We start from the raw sequence: 14,265 nt of genomic DNA on the forward strand, positions 1-14,265 counted from the left end.
TCCCTGCTTCCTCTGTTGCATGCTCACCAACAAAGAATGTCTATCAATGTTTTGAATGATATTGTCAATGATGATTTAACTATATTATGCCACTAACTTGACCCGAAGGAGGGAAACATTGTGTAAAAATTTAACAATCTCTTCAGATGCCTCTTCACTTTTTTTTTATTGGATGAAGGTAGTGACAAATATAACAAAATCCCGAAGATACTCGAGAAAATTGTTGATAATCAGATTGATAACACAGGTCTGCGATGAAAAAGCTTACTGAAAAATTATTAGTGTTTCTTTAAAGTTTTTTGGATATTCATTATGAAAATAATTAAAAAATTCCATCACATCTAGTTTTGGAGATAAGTGAAAATAAAATTTCAAAGGGATACATAAGCAGCAGCATACAAATCATGTTGAAACTGTGCAATAAGCAAATATATTAAATCATTGCCAAAGACAGTTCAGTGACTTTAAATAAATTTTAGGGGTGCTGATTCTGAATCTGACATTGTCTCAAAAAGTAGAGCCTATCTGATAAAACCAAAGTGAAAATCCAGTTTCAATGGTAATGCATATGCAGCATACAAATCACATTGAAACTGTGAATATAGTAAATCATTGCCAAAGATATTTCACTGATTATGACTATCATTATAATGACAGAGCTAGGATATAAATGTAAAGTATGTATTTATGAGGTGATAAAACATAAATTCTAAAATATTTGGTTTTAGTTATTTTCCCCAAAATAAGAAATCGTTTTGCAAAAAAAAAAAAACCTTACGCGATAGAAAAAAAATAGATAAATTTTTTTGGAATCAGCACTGAAAATAATGTAAAAAACAGTTAAAATAAAAAAAATAGCTTGTCTTGAGCAACAGAAGCTTGTAAGCAAATGATTTGAAGAAAAAAACCATCTTACTTGAATCTGTCATAGAGAAGCATCATAATTCTATAGAGCACAAGTCTGCATTGAGGTGAAGGTTGTGAACACACAGATATGATGGAAGGTAACAGGATAAGAATTTCATCACAAGGAAGATTTGAGACTACTTTTTCAATGATTAATAGTATTATACACAGTGAACTTTCTTCCCTGAAAATAAATTTAAAATTAATATGAGTTTGCTCACAAAAGGTTTTTAGCTATATGTGTAGCATTACTCTATATTCTGCATCCACTTCAAAACAAGAGCAATCAAGATCTCACAAGTTTTTAGATATAAATTATTAGTAATTTATTCAAAAAATAATTATGACAAATAATAAAAAAAATTATCTACTAAATGTAGGAGGAAAAATTAAATACTGGGTTTTCTCCCCCTTCAGATATGGCCACCAAATGGAACGTGAAAAACTACTTCAAAATGTACCTATGACTCTACACCATTTCGCTTGGTTGTCACCATCATCATGGCTGCTCTAGGAAAAGATTTGTTTTTTTCATTTCCAGAAATTCACTTAGACATGTCTCGCAAAATCTTTATTAATTACAAAAAAGAGTGCTTAATAATCTAAAACTAAGTGCAATATACACTCAATATACACACAAAGTGTTTCATTTTAAAATGCACAAACTCATTTTTTAGCTAGCGATTGTCTACAGCCCTTATACTGTATATAACACTTATATGGAATACAGTGAAACCTTCCTACAACGATACTCGATATAACGATCAATCCCTCTACAACTATATTCATAATCCTTCTATGATTTTTTTTCTGGTTCTTAGGGTATCATTATATCGAGGTCTCACTGTACTACAAATATCATCTGAGTTGCACTAGAATATCTCTTGAAGGCAGAAAGTTTTGGAAGATAGAAGAGGAGAGGTCTGGAAATAATGTGTGTCCAATTCTTTGTTTGCACACCTTGAGTGATTTGAGGCAGAAAAAGAAGATTGTGAAGAAAGCAGAAGTTATCTTCTCATTGATAGTGAGCCATGTAAAACTAAGTGCAATATACACACAAAGTGTTTCATTTTAAAATGCACAAACTCATTTTTTAGCTAGCGATTGTCTACAGCCCTTATACTGTATATAACACTTATATGGACTACAGTGAAACCTTCCTACAACGATACTCGATATAACGATCAATCCCTCTACAACTATATTCATAATCCTTCTATGATTTTTTTTCTGGTTCTTAGGGTATCATTATATCGAGGTCTCACTGTACTACAAATATCATCTGAGTTGCACTAGAATATCTCTTGAAGGCAGAAAGTTTTGGAAGATAGAAGAGGAGAGGTCTGGAAATAATGTGTGTCCAATTCTTTGTTTGCACACCTTGAGTGATTTGAGGCAGAAAAAGAAGATTGTGAAGAAAGCAGAAGTTATCTTCTCATTGATAGTGAGCCAATTCGAGTGTTAGCTGAGCTTCTATATCATGCATTAGCAAATTATGATAGCATTTTTCTTGGTCTGCAAAATGATATTGTATCAAGATTTCATTGTTTAAACAGGGTAGAACTCAAACAAAAAAGTCAATGAAGAAAAAAAAATTATCCCCGAAATGACACGTTACTAACTTATTCTCAAGCTGAGAAAAGATGCCAGTAATTTTCAATTGCTTGAATCCATCTGGAATAGCTTTAACACAAGAATTTAACATATCTAAAATGTGGTTTTGGTATGCCCCATGAGCAGAAGGTTGAAGAAAAATCAGTCGGTTGAAAAACCTGCATAAAATAGGAAAAACAAAATGATAAGCCTAACAAACATAAGTTTACAGAAAATTTTCATAACTGTTTACAATCTGGAAATTAAAAAAACACAACAATGAGCTACTACTAAACTACAGATGTAAGTATACCCCTTAAAAAATTCAGATGGAAAGTATTTACATGTGTGTGCATCCCCTAATGCATTAATGAGTTTATGTTGTACGTGTTATGTATTTAAGATGTCATTTATGTATTTAAGATGCTGTCATCTATCTTCCATATGAAATGAAAGTGGCAGGGAAGTGTGCAAGTAACAGCATTCGTAAAAATAAAATTCAGTTTGCAGTTCTGCCTACTATTTAAAAAAGTATTTTCACAGAGAGTGCAGGCACACCTTCTACACAATACTTACACAACATGAAAATTCTAGAATTTTCCATTTTCACTTCCAGCCCCAGTAGGACATGAAACAAACATAACTCTGACACTATAAATATGTTAGGGCCAAACATACACTTGCAACACATATTCTGGCAATTATTCACTAGAAATTCCCAGAGGAATTTTTTATTCAGTAATTTTTTATGAGTTACATAAGATATATACTCAAAAAAATATTAGGTTCTGCCCACTCTCTGAAGAGAGACTTTTTAAAAAGGGAGGTCAGCTTGCATTTGTGCTTCAAAGTTAGAAACTACAGAAAACCAACTTTACCGTCTGCAAGAAGTGATCCTGAGACCTCACTATATATATGCGTTTCCACTATTTCATATATAACTGCTATATACAGTCGACGTTCATTGTAACGACCCCCCCCCCCCCATCATTCAACAGAGCACAAAAGTTATATTGGGAGGTCATTATATTGAAAGGAAAACATATAAGATAGTATTTATATGAAAACATTTGGCACTTATCCTAGTGGTTGTTGTAATGGAATGGTTGATGTAACGTGGGGTTGTTATAACGAGCGTCAACTGTATGTTGTTACAATCATTGAAATTCATAATCTATATAATGTGCATTTTTATAATTCCCATTCAAAATTTACACAGCAATACATTTCACAACAGAGCAACAAAAAAAATTGAAAGCATCATTTGAAGACACTTAAAAAAAAAGATATGAAGTGAACTATAAAGATGATACTGTAATGGCATCATCACCAAGCTTATTGCAGGCTAGAGATGTGAGGTGAGAATATTCTGCTGGATGTAAAAATTGGAGAATAATCGAGAATGTTCATTTTTCTTTTAAATAATTTAAATTTTTTTACTAATTTTGTTTATATTGTGAAATATAAATCAGTTTTCATTACCTGAAACATTTACAACAAAACAATTTTTGGTATAATCACCCCCAATGACAACTTTTAATTCTCCAGGTCACATGATGAGAGGTTTTAAAATTTTGGTTACAAAGATTTTAGATTAAAACCTTCAAAAATTATTTTAAAATGAGTTAAATTTTTAAAAATAAGTTCACAATAAAAAAAATTAAATCAAAGTTGATTGATAAAGGAAGCAATTATTATACAATCACCTTCATTCTTAGAAGATACAGAACTGTTGTTTTCTTCAATGCACATACACTTAAATTCTGTATCACTCACATTTCTTTAAAAGTTGTGCAATTCAGCCATGTTGGTTTAGTTTTCTTGCTTTCAAACTTTAATATTGTGCTCTACGAACTTCAATATTCCCATCTTCTTGACGGGAAGAGAGACAGGGACAGAGAATATTCTCTTATCAAAAATAATTATTCTCCTGTTATTTATCGAGATTATTTATTATAATACACGTTATTACATATATTCTTGATAATACTCTCTGGAAAGATTTTCCGCGCGGTAACTGAAGAATATTCTCATCGAGGACAATATTCAAGAATATTCGCTGGAAGGACTATTATTAATAACTTCAGAATAATTCTTATTATTTTCTATAAAAATATTCCCCAGTAATTTATGATAGTAGTCCTTCCAGAAAATATTCTAAAGGATATTATATGTAACTATATTATAAATAACAGAATATTCTCATCAAGAACTTATAAGAATATTTTCAAGTTATTTATAATAGTAGTCCTACCAGAGAATATTCTCGAATATTCTCCTTAATGAGAATATTCTCAAAAAGATTATTCTCGAGAATTTTACATCTCTATTGCAGAGTTTATTCGACAAACAAGCACTTAACCAGAAGATGAGCAAATCTAATGCTTTCAATATAATACTTTCATCAATAAATCATTCTTCAAACAAAATAAAAGTGATCATATTACACTTACTGATTTATGATAGCAGGGAGATGCTTGTGAACAATATGCAGGCATGTTATGAATTTTTCGGTTTCCTCCATTTTCATTTTAGTTAGTCTTTCGCATAAACTTTTGTAAAGAAGATAGTTATCAAGCTCATAACTTGGATCATTTTCCATTTTGTACTTTAATATAAGAGCAATAACTTCTGATGCAGTAGTATATACCTCTTTGTATTTGTTTTTCATGTTGAACACCAAAACATCCAAGTGACTAAATCGATATATAAAAAAGCATATTTTCACTAATAATACCAACCAAATATGAAAAACTCAAATGACACTTGCTTACATAAACAAAATTAAATTCCAAATCAATGGAATGAGGATTTGCACTAACTTCAACCAATCTTTCTCTGCTTCTGGTGGATAAGGTGGAAAATTGCTGGTCAGTATGACACCAAGCAGCTGCATGCCCACGATGCTCTCTTTACTATTTGGATCCGATTTCTTGATTTTATCATACAAGGCACTAAAAATTAATTTTTGCGAATCATAAAGTGAAATGTCATGAAAATGATCAGAAAAGGAAGATACGTAATATATATTTATGTTACGTAATATTCTGGAAGGATCAAGAGATCCCTTGAGTAGAATACTGTATTTATATATTTATATATACATATATTGTTTTTTTTTCTTCTTCTTTCTTAATAAACTATTCTATTTATTCTATTTATATATTAACTGTATAAAATAATCAACAAAGGAAACCTGCAGAACAAAATTTCAAATAACCTAAACCTTCATCAGTGCAATTTTCATAATTATTTACACCATCATCAGTGACTTTCCTACAGAATATCTGTCACTTAGAGATTAAAAAATTAAAAAAAAAATTCAATTATTTTTTTAAATTGGGGATTATTAATAATAATCTTGAAATGAAATCAATACACTCTCTGGATATTATGCCAAGGTGAACAGAAAAAAAAGTGATGTTTCCTTTGTCAAGGAAAAAAAAAAGTGACGTTTCTCTCTACCGGTAATCAAACCCAGGACCTCTTGCATACTCGGCACACACAGTAACCATTACATCACAGAGATGACCCTTTTTTCCTTAAGCACATGCAGTAGCTTGACTTGCTGAGTAGAAACACTGCAATCTTTTTTTTTAACTTCAGCTAATGGCCATCATCCATCTCTCCTGCTGCCGCCTGGAGGCCATTAGATGAAGTTAAAAAAGGTTACAATGTCTCTACTCATTAATGTCTCCATTCACTCCACTCAGCAAGTCACACTACTGTACGTGTTTTAAGGAAAAAGGATCGTCTTTCTATGGCATAGAGTATAGAGCAATAGAAAAAAAAACCATTTATCTCGCAAATCCAAAGATGTGCAGTCCTAAAAAGCTGGTGAAAAAAAATCAAACTAAAGAGTAAATTAAACACACAATCTAGAAAAATAAAGAAAACACTGCAGGTATGGCCCAAAAATAAAAATAAAAAACATGCTAAATAAAACTCATGAGAACAAAAAAAAAACACAAAGACAGACACAAAATGGCACACAGACACTGACAGATAATCCTTCAGTAATCCCTTGGCAACGGTTCTGGATAGAACTACTGCTATTGGCGGGCAAGCAGAGCGTGATAAAAGCATGTCCGATCCATACCGTGGCCAAGACGAGAATGTTGACCAAGATCTATGTTTCTGAAAGAACAAAAACCTGCGTGTGTGCAAACAATATAAAAAAATTAAATCCACAAAATACGTGTATTTTCAACACTTTCCACTATATACTTTTTTTTACATAAACCTTTAAAGTATTGCTTTCCGCTTCTGCGTTAGGCAGATTTCACTTTATGTAATAAAAATAGCATTGCAACAGCCAGAACTATAAAATTTGTTCACATTTGACAAGCGTTGAGAAAATGCAGATTCACATGGATATGTGGTTGCAAATGGAATCAAATGCTCCACTGCTCGCTTTACAAGATGGGGGCACAATTGTCTCATGCAGCATCAGAACTCTGGTGCTCCACGAGACAATTATATACTTTCTCTCTCTCCAATAGAGGAAAGAAAAATTTCTTGCAGAGTTGATGGAAGTCTTTGTTGCCAGTGCATATCCATGCAAAAAACAATGAGCGTATGATCATCGTTTGGTTTACACTTGTAGCCAGCAAAGCAATTCATATTAAATGCAGCCAAAATATGAAAAGTTCAGATTTCCCTTGTGATCTGACCAATTTTGAATACCAAAATTGGTCAGATCATAATTGGTATATTCATACAACTGCTGAGCAACCAGATCAAATATGAGTAACTTTGTCACATGGTGTCTCGATAATGCTATTGAAGTAGGAGACAGTGTTTTGACTATGTAACACCATAAAAACTGATTGAACAGTGTCGAACAACTACTATTGGATTTTTCTATGTTATTTAGTATTTCAAAAAAAAATGTTAGATGGCTTTTCCTTCAATTAAACAGTTGAAAAAAAGACAAAATCTAGTTTTAAAAAAATTAGCCCAAACAGGATTTAAGCTAGATAAAAAAATTCCTTTAACAAAAAATCGAAAATGGGGGGAGCCTTAGCAAAATGATACAATGCTAATGACTGATGGTTGGATGTCTACTCGGTTCGTACCTCCTGTATGCATTTTTGCAAAAGTGGCTACTACTTCTTTTGCATTCTATGATTATTTTTTGCATTTTGCAATACGACCGTAGCTCAAACCTTGGCCCCAAAGCAAAATGTTTTGCATTGTTCTGCAACGAGCCTTTGGTTGAGTGGAAATGTTTTGCATTGTTCTGCAACGAGCCTTTGGTTGAGTGGAAATGTTTTGCATTGTTCTGCAACGAGCCTTTGGTTGAGTGGAAATGTTTTGCATTGTTCTGCAACGAGCCTTTGGTTGAGTGGAAATGTTCTGCAGTAAAAATCCCCATAATAGGATTTTTTTCATTTTAATTCATTTTTTCTTAAAATTCTTCCAAATTGTTCTGCAGTAGCACTGACTGTTCTGTGACATACATAACAGATTTTGGCACATTCTGCTTTGGGGCACCTGAGTAGGCAACACTGGTGAGTTACCAGATCATCTGCAATTACTTTGCTCAATAATTCATTCGCTAGAGTGCAGACATGAACACCAGACTGGCATCTAGCGACAAAATTCGCAATCACAGTAATTTTGAAGTACTAACTGATGAGAGTACAACCCTTATGATGTGAAACTATTTATCAGCTGGTGGCAATGGTTGCAAAGGGTGATCACGTTTTGGCGTGTCTCCTGAAAATCTGTTTTTCCCCCCCTAGATTTGCATTTTTCAAATATTAATAATATTAAGAGGTATATTTATTTTTTTACTAATCATTAAATGATCCCAAGTTTATCTTTCGCTGCTAGTTCTCTTGGTTTTATTTACTAAACGGATTAACATTTTTCAACTGAATTGTTGTTTTCCCTTATCCACCATGACCTCTGAAGGTATAGTGAAGTGTCTTCACTGAAAGAACTTTCAAGATAGTCTCAAAATAAACAATGGAAATGTATCAGATGTAACGCCAATAAAATAGTGAAGAAAAATGTTCCAGCACCAACCCTCCCATCAAGCCAGACCTCAGTCAAGGAATTATCTGGCACTCCATCAATTGCTTAAATTGCACCTGTTCCTGTACCTACATTTACCCATCAACAGGATCTTCTAAGTATGATAAGCTGAATTAGCTAATTCCCTTCAACTGGCATCAGCCAGAGTTGTGTCATTGATTGCTATTATGATCGACAATCACATGAAGTCTTTGATGTCATTCATAACTCTCTAAACAATTCAATACATATTCCACAAATCTGTCATCGATGAAATTTTTATTAGACCAACACCAAATTGAACTGAATGAATCTAGAGGGAAACAAAAAAAATTATCTGTTGAAAACATCAAATTAAGGCAAAAAATTCATGAACTCCATGATAAAGTTGTTGAGCTTCAGCAATACACCAGAAGGTGTAATATTGAAATACAAGGCCTCCCGAAGTCAGAGAATGAGGATATCACTGTAATCAAGAACGCAATCCTGATGAACATTAACTTGGACAATCTTTTTCTGACACCATTGCTGCCATTCATCATGTTCCAACTGTCTCATCTACTACAACTATTGATCTACTCGCTTCTAATGGACTATTAATTATATACTGACATAACCCGTCCACTTTCTCATTCTTGTCTAGATCATATTTTTATCTGCTGTTCAATTAATATTTTTTAGAATACAATTTGCCTATATTTTGGACTGACGTAACTGATCATTTTCCTGTTCTCTGTAATTTGATTTTTAAAAAACAAGATTGACAGTATCGCCAACAACTAATTTGCCTAGAACCATTAAGGTTGTTGATTATAAGGCCATTTCTTCCTATTTATCCAATTACAATTTCGATTTATATTTTTGCAATGCAGGTACTGCATTCGATGACATTATTCTTAAACTGAAAACAATAGTGATAAATCATACTCTATGATACTTATGTGCTTCTAAAAAAAGTAAATCTACTCCTTGGTTTACTGATGAACTCAACAATCTCATAAAAATAAAACAAAAGCTCTATTTTAAATATAAAAGATTCCCATATGATAATAACAACTTACAAAAATGTTGTTTCATTAATTAGATCACGAATAAAGATTGTGAAACATAATTATTACACATCTGAGTTTAACAAATGTAATACCCCGTCTAAAAGATGGCATTTCATTGGATAAACAATCAAAATTGCCCTCTAACACTGACTTGAGATTACTCACTAATAACTTTAATACTCATTTTACAAATGTTTTGATTTCCTGCCTTTCCCTGATAGATGACTTCAGGCAATTTATTTTATACAATCCAAACTCAATATTTTTCCTCCTACAGATGTTAATGAGATTCAAAAAATTATCAATAATGTTACATCTGCTGTTTCTGCTGGTGTCCTTCACACACGTATTATAAAAAAAAACCTTCCATTTAAAACGATTGAAACAATGGCACAGCTACTAAACTCCTGTTTTGTAAATGGGATTTTTCCCGATATGTTGAAAATTGCTAGTCACACCTTTGTATAAAGCAGGTGACATAAATAATTACAGACCTATTTCTGTTATGAATTCTGCCTCAAAAATTTTCGAAACATTAATTAGAAATAGACTTTATTCCTTTCGTCATCACTCAATTTTTTTTTCAGTTAATCAATTTGGATTTCCCCCCAAATAAAAGTACTGAATCGGCCTTATTGGAATTTAGCTCTACAGTTGTTAAAAATATTGATAACTCCTATAAAATAATAGCTATTTTCCTTGATATAAAAAAGCATTTGACAGTGTGTCCCATAAAAAATATTTCTTGAAAAATTAAATTTTGTGGAGTGAGGGAGATTCCGCTGGATCTATTGAAATCCTACCTAATAGACAACAATATGTGAAATGATGTAATTAGTAAGTTAATGAAAATCAATCATGGGGTACCTCAGGGATCAATTCCTGGCCCTTTACTTTTTCTTGTTTTCATCAATGATCTCTGTGAGCTCAATTCCACAGACAAGATTACAACATTTACCGATGACATAGTTTTAATTTATAAGGCAAAAGACTACCATTAACTGACTAAAACATTATTAACAGTGATTTAATTAAAATCAGGAATTGGTTTTCTGCTAATGCCTCAAATTAAATATTTCTAAAACCAAATTCATTAATTTTTCTTTGCAATCAGATGTTCATTAAAGCTTTAATCATATCTTTCACAAATTTGACTGTCTCCGTACCCCTTGTGACTGTGTCCATCTTGAGCAGATTAATACCATTAATCTTGATTCAAACCTAAAATGGAAATCATATATAACATATTCTTTCTAAACTTTGATATCTTATATATACAGATTCTACAACCTCAAATCATACATCAACTCATTTCTTTTGGTATTATATTATGCTTTTTGTCATTCTGCTCTGCTGTATGGACTATAAATTTGAGAATCTGAATACATTACTAATGTACACCCTTTTGATTTGTATTCAAAAAAGACTAATCACTAACAACTATAGTTTTCATCATCACATGAGCTTTTTCTTTCATTAAATATCCTCCCTTTGCATCATTTATACTTCCTAAAATCTATTCTTATTTTGAAAAAAAAAAACCAATTTTCTTTACCAATTAATAGCTTTAGATCTTCCCCAAGATTAAATAATTTTTATTTGATTCCAAAAATTAATAAACAGTTGGTAAAAACATTTCACCTATCTGATTCCAAATTTTTACAATAATTTACCAAATGAAATTATCAACCTCTCCTTAATTTTTTCTGACTACCTTCATAACATAACCTTTACAACATTTTTCAAGCTATGTTTATTTTTATTTTGACGATTTAATTAAGTTCAATCCAACAAAATGTCCGAATCAAGTGATGGGAAAACAGATCAAATAATTTCTTTCCATTTACTACTGCTGCTGCACCGCAATTGCCACCACTAAGTTGTTGTTTTTTTTATTGTCATTTTCAAGTCCCCCCCCCCCCCTTTTTTTTTTCTCTCATTTATTATATAACCTTATCTTATTCTAAATCAAATCCCTACAACTAATGTCTAAAACCCAAAAAATTGTGATTGCTAGCAAAGAGCAATGTCTCAGCAATTTTTATCCCGCTTATATTGTTTTGTATTTTCTGTATTTATGAATAAAATTGAATTAAATTGAAATTCCAAGAACTTGTGAGTGCACATGCTACTAATACTACTGAACTTTTTACAAAAAAATTAATACACTCAATTTCTTTCAGTGTATGAAAAAATTCATTTAGTTGTATTTTCTCTCAATCAAGCTTACGGGCCCCCTGAAATGCTCTCATGAGAGGGTCTGTGGACCCCCGGTTAAGAACCCATGCTCTATGGTATAATGGTTTGATTTCCGGTAGAGAGAAACAACACTTTTTTCCTGTTCATCTCGGCATAATATCCAGAAAGCGCATTGATTTCATGCACCTTAGCCGAGCAAAAAATCATCATCCAATAATAATCTTGTCAGCTCAATCTATACCATGGGTCCCTTGTACCAATAAGATAGAGGATACAGCCCCATTTCTTTCATTGATATGTTGTAGGCTGTAAAAGTAACATCTTTCTGTATAGTCACCATCTGAGACATATTTGCTGAAGTTAAAGCGAGGCTGCAACATCTCCACTTAGCGCATCATGCTAATATGTGTGTTTATTCAGTAAGAGGAGTTGACCACGTTTCTGGTGTATTATATAATATAATAAGTGGTGTTGATTTGCAACGAAATAAACAAATTCTTGCATTTCAAAAAATTATAAAAACATGTATTTTTACCCATAAGGTACATTTACTCTTCCTTTCCAACATTCCAGAACGGTTTTCACAACTTCTAAGTTGTTGCGAAATATATCCCTGCGAGCATGACCACTATGATCAATCAAAAAACGTAAAACTATTTCTGCATCATATCTTTGGAGAGCATCATCCTAATACAAAATAGTAATGAAATAGAAACATGGTTGTAAATAATTCAGATAAACTAAAGGATGTAAAAAAAAAAAAAGATTTTTATGAATGCAAATTTTTTTTCTTTTTACAACACTGAAATGCAGGAGGGAAAAATGATAGATCAACAGCATTTTTTCAAATAAGTAGAAATATTTAGCTCTCTGGTTAAAAATACCATAGGTATTACCTCTGGAATAACATCCGGAGCCCAAGACAGCATGGCAATGCATACATCAAGTATAAAGTAATTCAATTCAGTTCCTAAAGTTCCAGATGCAATAAGCTTCATCAATATTCTTAACAAATGTTTGCCATAAACCTTCAATATCTATCAAATTCAAAAGTTGAATATCATCAATCCACAAAATACAAAAAATTAAGAAGAAACAATAGTGTAAGTGCAAACTAACAATGATAAAACTATAAAATATTAATATAAAGCAGAACATCCTCATACTCAAAATCAAAAATAATGTTTTGCATGCACATTTTTTAAGATACCTGTGGGCAGTATTGTGTTACGTTTCCAACAATTCTTTTTTTAAACCTGCACAGACCTGTTTTTCTATTGGTTATCTATCTAATCCCAAATGGTGAATTTCAGGATTTTGCATAGACAAAAGCATTTTCATCGTGCATGATTACGTATGTAGCCAGCTTAGAAGGAACATTACACAGGAGCTAACATGAGGTCAAAACCTATGAAATAGGTGTAGCATTAGTAAATAGTTCGAGTTGATTTTTTTTCCCTAATTTTATAAATGCATGCAAACAAATTTCTTTAGTCCTTTATTAGCATTAAAGCTTTTACGAAATGTAATGTAATGTTTCTGTTATACAAAAACATTTGTTCATATCCTATTTTTTTTCTCTCATAAAAGGAGTTAAGCTTTGTTTATTATGGACATGTATTATTTTGGATAAGTTCTATTATATACAGGATGGGCGAAAAGTTTGTAGAAACTTTAAAAATGCATAAAAACCGGAAAAATAACCGAAATAAAAAACAGTTTGCAAGGTTAGCATTGCTAGGTCACTGGAACAGCCGATACGCGGCGCTGACATACACAACTCAAAGAAAAGATACGCAAATAACAAACAGAATGCCTCCAAATTGTTTATTACAGCAGTATGCGTTTAACATGACCACCACCACAGAGGATAACAGATACCACATTGCAGGCTAGTCACAAATCCAGCAACGGCAGAGTGCAGAAGGTCCAGATGTACATGACACCTCTTGGTGGATTGCATCTTTCAGTTCCGAAAGATTGGATGGACCAGATCGATACACTTTTCTTTGACTTGTGTACATCAGCACCACCTATTGGCTGTTTTTTGAGGTTTTTCCCCGTCTTAAAAACTTCCCGTGACCTAGCGATACTAACCCTTCAAACCGTTTTTTGTTTCGGTTATTTTTCTGGTTTTATGCATTTTTAAAGTTTCTACAGACTTTTTACCCACCCTGTAAATGTTCTGCTATGCTTTTAAATGAAGAGTACACACACGCATAGCCTCAAAAATTAAAAGTAGATTTAAATCTTTTAATTTAAAACACAGCTTCTATTCAAATCTTCTTGATTTAGCAAAGACATTCCATTAATGAATTACTGGTCACCACAAATGATGTTTTTCTTTCACAAAAACCAAACCAGCAGTTTCTAGGTGTATTCTTTAAGCTCAATTTATATACATTCACTTTTTTCCCATCAGGCAAGGGCTGTTTGTAACATGATATAAACTTCACACACACAGAGAATTTGTACTTATAATTCTAAATGATTT

The 14,265-nt window shown here is 32.2% G+C and overlaps 1 protein-coding gene across 1 annotated transcript in view; it reads right to left on the reverse strand.

Moving 5' to 3' along the window:
• Positions 1-14,265, reverse strand: part of LOC149066979 (DNA-dependent protein kinase catalytic subunit-like) — a 133,420-nt gene that overhangs the window by 41,718 nt on the left and 77,437 nt on the right. Inside the window, exons 51-56 of the mRNA XM_089252858.1 lie at positions 12,668-12,808; positions 12,307-12,458; positions 5,322-5,453; positions 4,953-5,195; positions 2,529-2,678; positions 917-1,090 (exon numbers count right to left, since the gene is read on the reverse strand). Coding sequence (XP_089108984.1) covers positions 917-1,090; positions 2,529-2,678; positions 4,953-5,195; positions 5,322-5,453; positions 12,307-12,458; positions 12,668-12,808 — 992 coding nt within the window. The remainder of the gene's footprint in view (positions 1-916; positions 1,091-2,528; positions 2,679-4,952; positions 5,196-5,321; positions 5,454-12,306; positions 12,459-12,667; positions 12,809-14,265) is intronic.

Source organism: Pholcus phalangioides, unplaced genomic scaffold (assembly GCF_987345545.1).
Source record: "Pholcus phalangioides strain wild (caught in Gottingen) unplaced genomic scaffold, Ppha-v1.0 ptg000031l_1, whole genome shotgun sequence".
Classification (NCBI taxonomy): domain Eukaryota; kingdom Metazoa; phylum Arthropoda; class Arachnida; order Araneae; family Pholcidae; genus Pholcus; species Pholcus phalangioides.